Source organism: Aquarana catesbeiana, linkage group LG01 (genome assembly GCF_042186555.1).
Source record: "Aquarana catesbeiana isolate 2022-GZ linkage group LG01, ASM4218655v1, whole genome shotgun sequence".
Lineage (NCBI taxonomy): Eukaryota > Metazoa > Chordata > Amphibia > Anura > Ranidae > Aquarana > Aquarana catesbeiana.
The window spans coordinates 291,015,413-291,031,455 of record NC_133324.1 but is presented as its reverse complement, the minus strand read 5'-3'; the positions used below and the strand labels follow the sequence as shown (position 1 = coordinate 291,031,455).

Here is a 16,043-nt window from a genome sequence, read left to right as displayed (position 1 = left end):
CTATGAGTCTTGCACTCCACGAATCTACATAAAACTCCACGAAGCTTTATGTAAGAGTGGCAAGAAGAAAGCCATTGTTAAAAGAAAGCCATAAGAAGTCCCGTTTGCAATTTGCGAGAAGTCATGTGGAGGACACAGCAAACATGTGGAAGAAGGTGCTCTGATCAGATAAGACCAAAATAGCATTTTTCTTTTAGGCCCAAAAGTTCAATGCGTGGCAGAAAACACTGCACATCACCCTGAACACACCATCCCCACCATAAAACATAGTGGTGGCAGCATCATGTTGTGGGGATGCTTTTCTTCAGCAGGGACAGGGAAGCTGATCAGAGTTGATCGAAAGATGGATGGAGCCAAATACACTGCAATCATAGAAGAAAACCTGTTTGAGACTGCAAAAGACTTGAGACTGGGGCAGAGGTTCACCTTCCAGCAGGACAATGACCCTTAACATACAGCCAGAGCTACAATGAAGTGGTTTGATCAAAGCATATTCATGTGTTTGAATGGCCCAGTCAAAGTCCAGACCTAAATCCAATTGAGAACCTGTGGCAAGACTTGAAAATTGCAGTTCACAGACGCTCTCCATCCAATCTGACAGAGCTTGAGCTATTTTGCAAAGAAGAATGGGCAAACATTTCACTCGCTAGATGTGCAAAGCTGGTAGAGACATACCCAAAAAGACGTTCAGCTGTAATTGCAGCAAAAAATAGTTCTACAAAGTATTGACTCAAGGGGGATACATACAAACGCCTGCCACACTTTTCACATATTTGTAAAAAAATTGTAAAACTATTTATCATTTTGCTTCCCCTTCACAATTATGTACCAGTTTGTGTTGGTCTATCACATAAAATCCCAATAAAATACATTTACATTTTTGGTTGTAACATGACAATGTGGAAAATGTCAAAGGGTATGAATACATTTTCAAAGCACTGTAGCATCAAGTCCTTTTGAAGACAAGCTACAGACCTCTTCCAGGGACCTTAGCTGACTGTGAGCTGGCTAGGCCCTCAGCCCCCATACCCCTGGCACCCAAGATCTGTGGTGTGGATGCTAGGGATCCACTCCTGTCCTCAACATTCCCCTCCTGGTGGAAGTATTAGCCCCCGTCCTAAGAGGTCTTCAGGGACCTGCTGATGGGCATAGCCCTAAACCTGTGTAGCACCTTACTGCTAACTCAACACAATGCTCTAGGTGCCAAGATGAGCGCCAAGATCCAGTGAGGGTACAGCAGTGTCCAGGTATGATCCCTCAAGGCGTCAACAGATCCAGAAAGCTGCAGGAGAGGTGAGCTGCAGTGGAGATTTATCAGCTAAAGAAATGTAAGCTTGTAAATAAAAAAATAAATAAAAACACCTCAGCTAAAAATTGGAAAACCTCAGCAAACAATTCCATTCAACATGACAATTCCAGTTCAATGGAACAGTAAACAATCAAACAGTAGTAAACCGCAGCATGTTAAAAAAATAATAAAATCTGCTAGTATGCATTACATACTAGCACATAATGAAATACTTAACATAGAATGAAGCCCTCCTGCGGCGCGCTGTCACCGATGACAGGGCTCCCATAAGTTTAGGAGATATTCACTGTACCTACAGGCAAGCTTTATTATAGGCTTACCTGTAGGTACAATTAAAAAAAAAAAAAGTTTACTACTGATTGAAGACCACATGGTCGAACATAATTTATTTTTTATTTTTTGGTAATAGGGACAGACAGTTATAGAAAAAAAAAAAGGTTAAAAACATGACCCCACCTCAGCTTCAAACAGTTTCTTCTTTATGCCATCATTTGAGTCTTCTCTGTTCTTAAGCTTCTCCAACTCTTTCTCTGCTCTCTCTTTTGCTTGACGAATGTTTTGAAGCAATTCTGTAGCTTCTGAACTGGCTTTTACTGCCTGAAATAACATTGAAAACAATAAAAACAAAGACACTAAAAACGTTCATACATTATGGCAAGGCTAATGGACTGCAATCAAATTCTGATGGGAGTCCGTTTAAAACCATAGTACTCAGTGGTGTAAACCATTAGTATGTAACCTCTGCTACGTGTAATGTGTGTGCGCAGGGAGGAAGATGGTACAACAAAACCAGTGGCTAGTTCTGCTTGTCCTAACAAAACCATTTACATTTTTAACACAATAAATCACTTTTAAAACGGAGTAAGGGTTAAGTTCTTGAAATAGGCAATTCATTGTTTGGAAATGTTTCTACAAAAGCCAAGGGGTTGCTGAGATAAGCTAACTTAGTATTAATAAAAAAAGAGGCCAGTAAAACCAATAAAATGTACTGTTTTATGCTGTAAATTCGGCTTCATATTACATTCAGCAAATGCAAGCACAATATATTTTTTCCCTTTTAAAAGAACTATGGTGCATTGGTGATAAAGATGTCACGTGGTTGAGTTAAATGTGGGGAAAAAAATTCCCTGTCAGAAAATACAGCTTTTCATCTTTCTTCAAATCATGCCTCACTCCGTCTGCATTCCTTTTGCCTATGCTTGTTTTGGGCAAGTGCTGGGAGCTGGGGACAGGCACTCGCTATCACAGACTTCTCCTTGCTAGTTACAGGGTCTGGGAGCTGTGTGCCATGGGGGTCACATTGTCTGACATCACAGCTATCGTAAAAGGGCACTGAGGAAGATGGAACAAAGTATTTTGTCCCATCACAAACAGAATGTAAAAAACAAATATGAGAATTCTTCAGGATCCCTTTCACACACTGTTTTTTTATGTGGTTTTTGAGGTTAAAAAAAAGCAGAAAAAAACTGCATGAAAAAAAAAAAATATCCCTTTAAATCCTATGGAACTCTTCACACCACTGTGCTGCGGGTGCATTTTTTAAAAAGACCTGCAAGCTGCATCTTTAATGGACTTTTCGTAGGTGCACCGAAAACACATCTCCCATTGATTGCTATAGAAAACGCACAAAAAAAGCACAACAAAAACAACATTTTTTTTGGTGCGTTATTTGCGTCACATGTCAAAGTTTCAAAAGTGCCTGAGTGAAGTTAGGAGTCTAGCGAATTTGGCAAGACCACATCAGAAACAGGTTTTTTTTTTTAATGGAGCATTGTAAAAGGGCCCAAAAGGGCAAACATATTGGGACAGTGATGTCACAATCTCCACCACGCCCAATTGGTGAACACTTTGCATTCATGAAAAATTGCAAAGTGCTCTCTGAATGGCAGCTGTGTCAAGCAAGCGACCTCCTGTGTTTAGTAAGCATCACAGTAGCTGCTCAGCAAAGGTGTAAGCTGTGCTTTCTACAGTTATTTTTGGAATTACGGAAACATTGCCATACTTAGAATCCTGCTTTAATGCTTGCATTAAAAAGCAGCCAAAACCCGAGTAGAAAAGCCTATCCTGTGCCAGCATACTGCAGAGAAGGACCCTTGATCTCTGTGCAGAAGCAGCAATCTCTTTGTAGAGGTCCAACATACCCCTTACGCAGTCAGAACTAGACCTCTCCAATCATCAGAGAAATTAGAAATAAAAATTGCTGACAAAGAACTATAGGTGTCAGACGTCTGCAGAGAGATCACCACTTCTGCAAAGAGAGCAAGGCTCCTTTCTCTGCAACATACTGGCAAGTGAGAGGCTTTTCTACTCAGCCTGTGGCAGCTTTCTAAACAAAACAAACTGTAAGACTGTGCAAACATTATGTTTTGATGCACCTAGAATGCTATTAGAAGATTTAAACTGAAAGTGCAGTTGGGATGTAAACCCGATTCATGAAATTTGACCCAGTTGTTTACTTATCTCTCTCCAAAGCCCTGAGTCCTGTCTCTTTCTGCTGCTTTGTTCCTCTCATCAGCATAACTTCTGACGTTCTGAAGTTCTCCGAGACTCGAGATAAAACCAGCCTGAAATGTGTGTTGGGGGGGAGGTTGCTATAAATAGATTAGCAGAGAGCTTGTTTTGTCACAGCACAGCTCTGCAAGTCTCTGCCTATGTGGAGTGGGGTGTTTGCCTTTCCTCCAATCAGCTTTCACACAGTGTAAGTCAAGACTACACTCCTCCTGCTGAATGAGGAAGTAAAAATTCAAAAGAAAAATGCAAGCTAAAGACAGCAGATATGCATGTGAAATTTATGTAGGGAGATTTGTTTCTTCTGAGGCTGTTCACTTCACTGGGTAAAGAGGCTTTGCATCCACTTTAACATGCACTCCCAGTGGGTAGGTGACAGTCTGTAGTCAGGGCAGCGAGTTTTAGATTTCACATGATGTCTGCCATGAGTCACAAGTTAAACAAAGAAATTAAATACAGCTAAAAAAAAAGGGGGGGGGGCATATACAACTTTTTTATAAGAATGCCTACATAGGACACATTTTGACAGTAATTCTTTAAAAATGATTTAAAAGATTCTCGCAAAAACCTAGTTAAAATTGGTTCTATTTAGGCATGTGTTGGCTTCAGTCCAGTTAACAATAATGAGTTGAAAACATAAAATTGGCACAAGGTTTTCAGTACACTCTTTACTCAAATAAAGATGTCTCCCTAAGTCTCAGTGGGGAAGGCACAAAAACTGCTGCATGCTAAAATGGTATTGGGGTCACAGCAATTTAAGCACAGGAAATTATGAAGTGATGTACTTAAAGGGTATAAGAATTACATCAGATAAATAATGAAGCAAATGGCCACATCCTTTATACAACGTAACCCCTACACTTAAAGCATTTGTTACCCCAACACTTCATATTCCTGATATGTGCCTGCTGTACCATGTACTAGTATGAGAAAGTATCCTATTCTCCTTGTATTGCTTCCTTTATGTAAAATCCCTGGTGTTCCTGCCAGTCCCTCTGCTTTCCTATTAAAAACTGACCGCACTAAGCAGAAGAGCACACCATGGTCAGTTCTCTAGCTATGATGGGAACTCAGTGTGCTCTCCTCCAATAATCAGAAATTGTCCTGACATGCCCCCACTGCACAGCCATTCACTGGGAAGCACAGTGTGCTGCTGCTTCTCCTCCCCCCAGCTGCAGCTGAGAACAGAGCCAATGTGATCACTAATAAGAAAAAAGGGGGAGGGGATAAATATAAAAAAACAAACATAAATACCTTTTTTTTATTTATATATCTATACAAAAATGTTTTGCATTTCATTTCTATTTTAAACTGAATGGGTTGTTTTACAAGGTGATCGTTTACAATCACTTTAAGAATGTATTTTTCCTGTATACCTGTTACGTTGAATTGGAAGCTGAAAAAAGTCTTGTGCATAGTGAGAAAAATTAAAGACAGATAATATCGCTGAAACATGTTTTATATATACTGTACATAAAGTATTCCAACTTTAAATGAGTAAAAAATGTGTATCTTTAAAATAATAATTATAAAAATAGAAAAACTAATGAAATGATTATAACTGAACAATAATTAGATTACACATATGAACTGAAATAAATTCAACATTTTTACATGTTGGTATATTATCACTCCTAAAAAGGATAAGTTCACCTTTCAAAAAAAATAAAAATAAATAAATATACATTTACTGCAGGTAAAAAATTAAAAAAATTGTTTTGTTTTTAGGAGCCTGAAAAGCATTTCACCTGTGATTAGCAGATTGCAGGAGCAATCTCAGGCTCCTGCAGACTATCTGTGTAGCCATCTGCCTGTACCTTGTATGGGCAGGCAGTTAAGTCAATGACAGGGAGAATCAATGTGAGTACTAGAGCACTTACCAGCACCCTGGTATTCATTGAGAACTAAAAGCTGTCAGCCGCAAAGGCTGTCGGTACTTGTAGTTCATCCATTCACAGAGCGCTGTGTTCTTTTCAAATTGTGACAACAATTGCAGGAAGAAGATCCCCAATTCACTGTCACAATTAGAAGAGGGTCGGGGAGAGACTGAGGGAGTGGGAACATGTTACATGTGGAACCCTAAAAACGGGTGGAACATGTAACATGTTCTCAAAGGTGAACTTATTTTTTTTTTCTTTTTAAGTCCTGGATAGGGTGGAGTGGAATTAGAACATGTTTATTGCTGTCTGTGCCCCCTGTTAGGGAGATTCATCTTCTCTAGTTGCCCTTTCGTCTATTATCATCAACAGTGAAAGTAAAAGAAACCCCAAATTATGGGTTGTCCCTAGAACACTAATAAAAGAGAAATTTTCGAATCGGAGCACTAGTTACATAGTAGGTGAGGTCAAAAAAAGACACAAGTCCATCAAGTCCAACCTATGTGTGTGATTATATGTCAGTATTACCTTGTATATTCCTGTATGTTGTGGTCGTTCAGGTGCTTATTTAATAGTTTCTTGAAACTATCGATGCCCCCCGCTGAGACCAGCGCCTGTGGAAGGGAATTCCACATCCTTGCCGCTCTTACAGTAAAGAACCCTCTACGTAGGTCAAGGTTAAACGTCTTTTCTTCTAATTTTAATGAGTGGCCACGAGTCTTGTTAAACTCCCTTCCGCAAAAAAGTTATGGTATGGTATATTGAAATCATATCCCCTCTCAAGCGTCTCTTCTCCAGAGAGAATAAGTTCAGTGCTCGCAACCTTTCCTCATAACTAATATCCTCCAGACCCTTTATTAGCTTTGTTTCCTTTCTTTTGTACTCGCTCCATTTCCAGTACATCCTTCCTGAGGACTGGTGCCCAGAACTGGACAGCATACTCTAGGCCAGACCAGAGTCTTGTAGAGCGGGAGAATTGTCGTTTTTATCTCTGGAGTTGATCCTCTTTTTAATGCATGCCAATATTCTGTTTGCTTTGTTAGCAGCAGCTTGGCATTGCATGCCATTTTTGAGCCTATCATCTACTAGGACCCCCAGGTCCTTTTCCATCCTAGATTCCCCCAGAGGTTCTCCCCCTAGTGTATAGATTGCATTCATATTTTTGCCACCCAAATGCATTATTTTACATTTTTCTACACTGAACCTCATTTGCCATGTAGTTGCCCACCCCATTAATTTGTTCAGATCTTTTGGCAAGGTTTCCACATCCTACAGAGAAGTTAATGCCCTTTAGTATTGTCTCTGTATTGTCCGCAAATACAGAGATTTAACCGTTTACCCCATCCTCCAGGTCGTTTATGAACAAATTAAACAGGATTGGTCCCAGCACAGAACCCTTGACAACCAGGGATTCCCTCACTTTGGAGGGATTTCCTCTTACTACCTGTTTTGCCTATGGGACAGGAAGTTAAGAGAAAACTCCCAAATGGGACACAGATTGCAAAAAAAAACCTGACACGTATTACAACCCTCCTTTACTCTCTCCAAAATGAAAAATGTTTTGCCTTTACTTCTACTGTAACGATTATTATAAATCAACATTGGTAGAACTAGAGCTACTGTTTGAGGAGGATTTAGATTTTGTAGGAATTTCAGAGACTTGGTTCAACAGCTCACATGACTGGCTGGCAACCATTCAAGTGTATTCCCTATATCGCAGGGATAGAGAGGGTAAAAAAGGGGGAGATGAATGCCTGTATATCAAAAATTATGTACAAGTGAATGTGAGAGATGACATCACTAAGGGAGCAAGGGAGAAGGTGAAATCCTTATGGGTAGAGCAGCAAAGGGATGAAACTAAGGGGAAAGTAATACTGGGAGTATGCTATAGGCCCCCTAACCAGAGAGAGGAGGCGGAGGCCGACCTCTTATCACAATTTGGATTAGCGGCAAGGATGGGAAGTGTCATCATAATGGGGGATTTTAATTATCCAGACATATACTTGGTGGAACGAACCGCGCATTCATCTAAGGCTCGCCAGTTCGAAAATGTCTTGCAGGACAATTTCATGGGTCAGATGGTAAACGTACCAACTATAAACAAAGCATTACTAGACCTACTGATTACTAACAATACAGACTTGATCACGAATGTAGAAATACAGGTCAATTTAGGAAACACAGGTCAATTAGTTTCAGTATAAATCACACGAATAGGAAACATAATGGGAATACAAACACACTGACTTTCAAAAGAGCCAACTTCACTAAACTAAAAGTGTTGCTAGAAGATACAAATTGGTATAAAATCCTAGGAACAAAGAACACAGAGGAGAAATGGGTATGCTTTAAACGCATATTAAATAAGGGCATTAGCCAGTGCATCCTAATGGGAATTAAATTTAAAAGAGCTAATAAAAGTCCTGGGTGGCTTAACTCCAACGTAAAAATGCATATGAATTGCATTCATATGCATTTTTACATTGGAGTTAAGAGAAGGAGAAGGCCTTCAAAAAATACAAGGCTGAGGAATCATCATCACCCTTAGAACGTGAAAAGGCACATAGAGGAGGAAAGTAAGAAAAATCCTAAGAAATTCTTTAAGTACGTAAATAGTAAGAAAGGGAGGTCAGATCATATTGGTCCCATAAAGAATGATGAAGGGAATCTGGTTACTAAAGATGGAGAGATGGCAGAGGTATTGAATTTATTCTTCTCAGTCTTCACTAGGAAATCGGGGGTTCAGTAACCAAAACTGCAATGTTTATCCTCATGACATGTCACAGGAGGCACCATCATTGGCTAACAGAGGACAGAATTAAAAATAGACGTGAAAAACGTAACATTAATAAGTCACCGGGACCAGATGGCTTGCACCCGATGATCCATAAGTAATTGCCAGACTGTTGTTCCTAATTTTTATGAACAGTCTACTGACTGGAATGGAATGGTACCAGCTGATTGGAGAAAAGCCAATATTTAAAAAAGGGCCAAGAAACATCCCTGGGAATTACAGACCAGTTAGCCTAACATCAATAGTATGCAAGCTCTTGGAGGGGATGATAAGGGACGATACAGGCGGTCCCCTAGTTACAAACATCCGACTTACAAACGGAGGGAGATAACAGGAAGTGATAGGAAATCTACCCCTAGGAAGGGAAATTCACTCCTGTAAGAGTTATTATGGGAAAAAGTTACCTCCACTGATGCTTTATCACCAAGGCTTGTTTCCATAACAACTCAAAATTTTCCAAATTCAGTTGTCATTGGGACAGAAAGTGAGGTGAAATCTGAACAGGGGCACAGACAGCAAAACAAACATTACGGGGGTTTTATACCTTCCCTATGCTATCCAAAAAAGCTTTAAAAATTGTTTTTTTTGGCTGGAGCTACACTTAAAAAATGTACCTGTTCCGACTTACAAATTAAACTTAAGAACAAACCTACAAACCCCATCTTGTTTGTAACCCAGGGACTGCCTGTATACAAGATTTTAGCAATGACAACTGTATCATTAGCAGTAATCAGCATGGATTCATGCAGAATTGTTCTTGCCAAATCAATCTATTAACCTTCTATGATGAGGTGAGCTGCCATCTAGATAAAGGAAGGCCTGTTGACGTGGTGTATTTGGATTTTGCAAAAGCATTTGATACAGTTCCCCATAAACGTTTACTGTATAAAGTAAGGTCAGTTGGCACGGACATGGGTGAGTACATGTTTGAAAACTGGCTACAGGGGCGAGTTCAGAGGGTAGTAATAAATTGGGAGAACTCGGAACGGGCAGGGGTGGAAAGTGGGGTCCCCCAGGGTTCTGTCCTGGGACCAATCCGATTTAATTTACTCATAAACAACCTGCAGGATGGAATAAACAGTTCAATCTCTGTATTTGCGGACAATACCAATTAAAGCAGGAAGGATGTGCTGGAACTGGAGAAAGTCCAGAGAATGGCAACAAAACTAATAAAGGGTCTGGAGGACATTAGTTATGAGGAAAGGTTATGAGCACTGAATTTGTTCTCCCTCTGGAGAAGAGACGCTTGAGAGGGGATATAATTTCAATGTACAAATACTGTACTGGTGACCCCACAATAGAGATAAAACCTTTCCACGTAAGGGAATTTAATAAGACATGCGGCCATTCACTAAAATTAGAAGAAAAAAGGTTTAATCTGAAACTATGTAGAGGTTTCTTTACTGTAAGAGCGGTTAGGATGTGGAATTCCCTTCCACGGGCAGTGGGTTCAGCAGGGAGCATCGATAATTTCAAAAAACTATTAGATAAGCACCTGAACGACCATAACATACAGGAATATACAATGTAATACTGACATAAAATCATGCACATAGGTTGGACTTGATGGAATTGTCTTTTTTCAACCTCGCCTACTATTTAACAATACTCAGATTACACATATAAATTGAAAAAACCTTATATATACACATACATATATACACACACAATCGCTCCTTCACTCTCTCAATCAACACCATTTTTAATTCTTATGCTGCTAGTCTTAAAAAGTATAATATATTTACTTGTTCTATCCCAGAAGGCTTCGGGGGGGGGGGGGGGGGGGGGAGGAGGGGTTTTCTTGGCTAAGTACACCCTCTTGCATGCATGCCTGAGCTAAGGGCAGATGGATTATAGGAAGTAAATGCTACACTAATCATTTGCCCTTACACAAGATGGCCACGGCCAAACATGCTAGGAAATGTTTTTCAAAATGATTCTCAACAAAATAAAGCATGGAGAGATAGATGGATGGGAGTTTGCTTTGAATATTAAAAACTAATAAAAAGCGTTTTTAGTTTGTGTTGTTCAGATGTAGTGTAGTTCTTCTTTAAGTATGCCAACTACCTTTGTAAGTTTGTCTTGCAGATCCTGAATCTTGTTCTGTTGTTCAGCATTGATCTAGAAGAAAGAAGGCGAGTTGCATTAATTATTGAATTATCACAAATACAGAGAAGCCATTACACTTACGTTATGCACCGAGAGCTGGCAACAGGCAGCATCGGCAGAAAGTTACTATGAATTTCAAAGTTCTTCCACTGCACTTTGCAATTGCACACTACACTTTGGATAGCCCATTTCCAACTCACAGTACACACTACATCCCACAAAGCATTAAAAGTGTTTTGACATCCAATAAAGAGCTTGGAATTCTCCTTGGATTTTTTCATTGGTCCTTTTTGTTATGCGTTGCCTTCCAAAGCTCCCTGCTGTAAGGGCCAATTATAGGTGAGAGCAGTGGACAATTTTTTGTATGCTTGAATTTAGGTCAGGCAACGCATTGACACCTTTGCAGCCATTGTGCTACCTGCTGTGCCTTTAAGGAGGTGTCGGCTCCCTCCAGTCCATCTGCCTTCATCTATCTCATCAGAATGCATGTGCTTCCACTGTGGAGCCTCTTATAAGTTAGAGATAGGACTACAGATACCAGGGTGCCTTGGCGGGGCTCTGTAACTTATGCATGAATTTGCAAATTTGTGCAACTAAACCCCTATTTTAAACACATACTGTTAGACAGGTTCATCTGGTTGATCTCAGGCTGGTCAGTAAGAAGAGCTTGGAATTCGCCTTGGATTTTTTCCTTGGTCCTTTTTGTTATACAATAAAGAGATGGCCACAATTAAAAGTGGCATGTGATGGGACATGCGCAGGTGCGGCTTTCTCAAAGGTTGAAACATGCCATCTGCCTGGCACCATTAGGTAGATGTTGTCTAATATCAAAGCTTAACGACAGTTTTTATATCTTGTTCTAAAACATAAGTACTCTTTAACCTAGAAGACCCAAAGACACAAAAAAGTCTCTTATGGAATTTAAAAAAAGAGAAACTGTATGGATTTTTGTCCAGATAAAGGGAAATGTGTTCATAAGGCAATCGTAACCTAAAACTGAACTCCAGGCATTGTTCACCACCCTAACTAGTTGCTGATTTAATTGGGGGGGGGCGGCTATTCTACCAGGTCATGAGTCTTTCATGTTTTTCAGGCTACTTCTTCAGGTGTCTGTGTCATTGCCTGGTTGACATGGACATGTGCTAATGCTGCCCAGTGGCGGGTTCTTTCACGATCCAGAAGACAGCAGCCATGTGATGACATCACGAAGAGATGACCAATGAGCACAGATACAGACTAAAGCACTGGATCCACCGACTGTCACTCCTGGAAGTGGCACCAGCACAGGACATACAGCTGACATAATGAATATAAAAAGAGTTTTACTAAATAATATTACGAACTTCAACGTTTTTTCACTGCTCTTTGTAAACCCCATTTCCAATTCACAATACACACTACATCTCATAAAGCATTAAAAGTGTTTTGGCATCCAATAAAGAGGTGACCACAATGCAATGTGGGAGGCATATACAACATACAATGAGAATACAAAACATTTTGCAAAATATTTATATTTGTAATAACTGCTAAATGTGTAAGAGGTGGGTGGAGGTTTACATTGGTGTGCTGTCCGACATTGCATGTGATTCGCACTGCACTGCTGTGCAAATCACATGCGATGTCTGTACGATCCGAATTCAGCCATACAGATTGTATGGCTGAATTTGCAACCAAAGTCGCGCCTGACCCTTTTTTTGGTCCGTACTAGAATCGGATCGCATGGGTGTTCACACCCATGCCATCCAATTCCTGTCCGAATTGACAGTTCGCACTGCAATATGCAAACCGATCTGGGGTTGTCATTAACTTTGTATTGACACTCCCAGTGGTTCGCATAAGGCAGTGTGAACTGCGTGTGAGTCAGGTGCGATGCGGGAACCCACAGTGGATTCGCAGGGTTTCCTGCATCGCACCAATGTGAACCAAGCCTAAAAACAGAGAATATTAAAAGTATATACTGATCCTTTTCCTTTATTAAATACCGTAATTTGAAATGCATAACAAAAGGAGAATAAATACAAACCTTCTCAAGCTTTGAATGCAGTTCACCTACTTCAGCTTTACCATGATCTTTTGCCTGCATAAAAAAAAAAAAAAAAAAAAAACAGAAGTGTCAATGAAAAGACATAAGATACATACTGTATATTGCTAGTATGCAGTTCATTATTTGTAACATTTTGCCTTCGTATTTAATAGCAAAAAATTTGATTTTTGTACTTGCAGTAAAGTTTAGTTTATTGAGGGACAGAAGAAATTCAAAGACTCTCAGGTTATACTGCTGCCTTTATGAGACTTGGACAAACAAAAATAAATTGTAGCCAGCCCAGTATAACCCACAGCATGCCTTGGTTTTGTAGTAAAGCAGTCCCAAACAGAATTATCATAAACAAAAAGGGGGTTGTGTCATGTACCAGGTGTGACCAGAACTGCGGGTTAGCTACAGAGGAACACCAAACACATGTAAGTGAAAATATAATGATTTATTAAAGTAAGTGAATAATATAAGTACAACCACCTCCAATATCACACAGTGCAATAACCAACCAACAGACAGAGACCCACAAATAACAACAGACAGATAAGTACAATAAATGAGAAATACCAGAATCATAAACAATAGCCAGGCCAGGGTCTTACACAGCAGATGGACAGGGGATGTTCCAGAAACATAGACGTAAGCCAGGCCAAGGTCATACACAGGGAGATCAGCAGACGGGGTAAGGAACACAGGACAGGGAGAGGATGGATGGATCAGACTGCGGGGCAGATATGCAAGGTAACAGGTGGGACAGGATAAGGATCAGGACAAGGGGACAGGATCAGATACACAGGTCACAGGTTCAGGGCACAGGAACAGGTTCAGAATCAGGATCAGATCACAAGCTAGCAGGTCAGGGCGCAAGGACGAAACCAAGGCAAACATGCGAGTGCTTGCCGGGTATTTATAGGCCTGTAATTGGCCTCAAGTGACACCTGATTGTAGGAGGTGCTGTCTGCTCCATACTGCCAGTATCCATCCGCTGGTGGATGCCAGTACTGGGGCCCAAAGATGAGATAACATCAGCAGGGAAAAGCTCTCCTGACAGTTCCAAACTGCCAGGCGACACCTGCTGGTGGACCCCAGTACTGCATGCCAAATGACAGATATTACCAGCAGATGGAACTTTCCCTGAAGGGTTTGACCCATGTCCCTCAAAGAACTTGAAGAAATTGATTTTACGTCTAGTACAAAATTTCAGTTTTCGCAAACCACAAACAAGCCCGCTAAAAATAACAGTATTGGGCACTGCCTGTAGCTCAAAGAGCCTCTTGAAGACTGTTCTACCCCAAACATGGCATCAGAAGAGGCCTGAACATCCATCTGGTAAAATGTAGAAAACATGTGAACAGTAGACCAGGTGGCAGGTTTGAAACTCTGGGAAACAGTTACTTGATGCCGGAAAGCCCAGGAAGTGCTCATAGATCTAGTGGAGTGTGCATTTACAGGACAGGGTAGAACCCGATCATTGAGACCATAAGCTTTGATGATGGTTTGAACCACCAAGAAATGGTGGAACAAAAAGTTAGCTTACCTTTACATGGACCCTGAGGAATGACAAAAAGCGAGTAAATTTTTCTAATGGAAGCAGTGGCTGACAGACGTGCACAGCACAGAGTACGTCCAAGCAGTGGAGGAACATTTAAAGGGGTTGTAAAGATAAAAATTTTTTCACCTTAATGCATTCTATGCATTAAGGTGAAAAAAACTTTTGACAGTACCGCCGCCCCCAGCCCCCCTGTTTTACTTACCTGACGCCTCGAATCTTCGCTGCTCGTCCTCATTGCAGCTCAGCCTGGTCGCTGATTGGCTGCAGTGGATGGATTGAAAGCAGCGCAGCCATTGGCTCGCGCTGCTGTCAATCACATCCGATGACGCGGCGCGCCGGGGGGCGGGGCCGAGTGATACAGCGAGCGGCTATAGCCGCCGGCTGTATCACGGGAGCGCGCCCGCAAGCACTCACCACCATGCGAGGGAGCTCGCATTAAGGTGGTAAATGCTTGCGGGGAGGAGCTGAAACAGCCGCCGAGGGACCCCAGAAGACCAGGTTCGGGGCCACTCTGTGCAGAACGAGCTGCACAGTGAAGGTAAGTATGATATGTTTGTTATTTTAAAAAAAAATTCTAATGAACTGGAGCCAAAGTTGAAAGGCTTAAACTATCTTAGCAAGGAAGGAAGTTTAGGGCCTCAACACCACCATGTCCCTTCTCTAAGACCAGAAAGGGTCCTTTACACGATAAGACTGCCACCTCAGATACCCAACTCGCAAAGATGATGGCATCAAGAAACGTAAACTTTTGCATGGGAACGGAGAGGGGAATATCCCTGATCAGCTCAATGGGTGTTTTTGGAGGAGCCCAGAGAACCAAATGAAGATCCCAAGGGGGACTTTACTACTAATGCTAGAGGATCTCTGTACCTGGAAACAAAACCTACCCAGATTGTTGTTGGGCCTGGAAGCAAAGAGGTCCACATTTGGTGTCACCCTCCTGTCTTGAACACCTCTGGCTATAGAAAGCAATCCATTGGGTTCAGGTGCTGCCAGCTGAGGCAGTCTACCTGCCAATTCTCCCCGTCTGGGATGTAAATATCAAGGAAAGTTCCAAGAGGTTGATTGGGAAATTAGATTCCATTGACCTACAAAAATCCCCTGCACCAACAGGGTGTCTAGAATCTCTTCCTAACCTGGCAGGCTGCAAAAACCGTGGGGATCTTTCACTGGAAAGAAGAACTTTCCTGACTCCAGAGCAGGATTTCTGAATCGCCAGGCCAGGGACAACCTGGTCCCCCGTGCCAAATGAATTGGTCTGCCCAGGGATTGGACTTGTCCCACAAAGGGCGAAATGTTGTATTTTAGTGGTCTGCAGTGAAACTGAGTAAACTGGACTGTTTGGAAGGAAGCTTCTATCAGTCTCAGGATTTTCATGCAGAAGTGAAGAGTCGGGCAACTCCTGAACTGTAGTGTACAAATCTGCAGTAGTGAGTTTGAAGTTTCAAATGAGAAAGGAAAACTCTAGCTTGAGCTGCGACTAGAACAATGCCAAGACATTCCAAGCAAAGTGCTGGTTCCAGCACTGACCAATGAAGGTTCAGGACATAACCAACCTTCTACAAGGTCTGGACTTTCTACATGGTCTGCAAGCACCTGTTCTTGTATGTTCCCACAGGAGGGGGTTGTCTAAATATGCCACAATAAAGTTAAGATTCTCACGCCACTGTTTATGTGTTGGAGGTTCAGGGGAGGTCCATTTTTGTAATATGAGTTTGCGTGCCAAATATAAGGACCTTGTCCACATAATGTGCACCTCAACTGGGAGTATTTCCTCTGGGACCATTCCCAGAAGTGTAAATTTAGGGTCCCCTGCCACCTTGAATTTAAAGTTGTGAATACCTTTTCCTAATAAC

At 41.3% G+C, this 16,043-nt stretch overlaps 1 protein-coding gene across 6 annotated transcripts in view; it reads right to left on the bottom strand.

The window, feature by feature from the left end:
• CIT (citron rho-interacting serine/threonine kinase) overlaps positions 1–16,043 on the bottom strand; it is a 244,589-nt gene that overhangs the window by 134,038 nt on the left and 94,508 nt on the right. For all 6 annotated transcript variants that reach the window (XM_073629324.1, XM_073629322.1, XM_073629325.1 and 3 more), the window contains 3 exons: positions 12,624–12,677; positions 10,556–10,609; positions 1,766–1,906 (listed from right to left, as the gene is read on the bottom strand). In XM_073629324.1, coding sequence (XP_073485425.1) covers positions 1,766–1,906; positions 10,556–10,609; positions 12,624–12,677 — 249 coding nt within the window. The remainder of the gene's footprint in view (positions 1–1,765; positions 1,907–10,555; positions 10,610–12,623; positions 12,678–16,043) is intronic.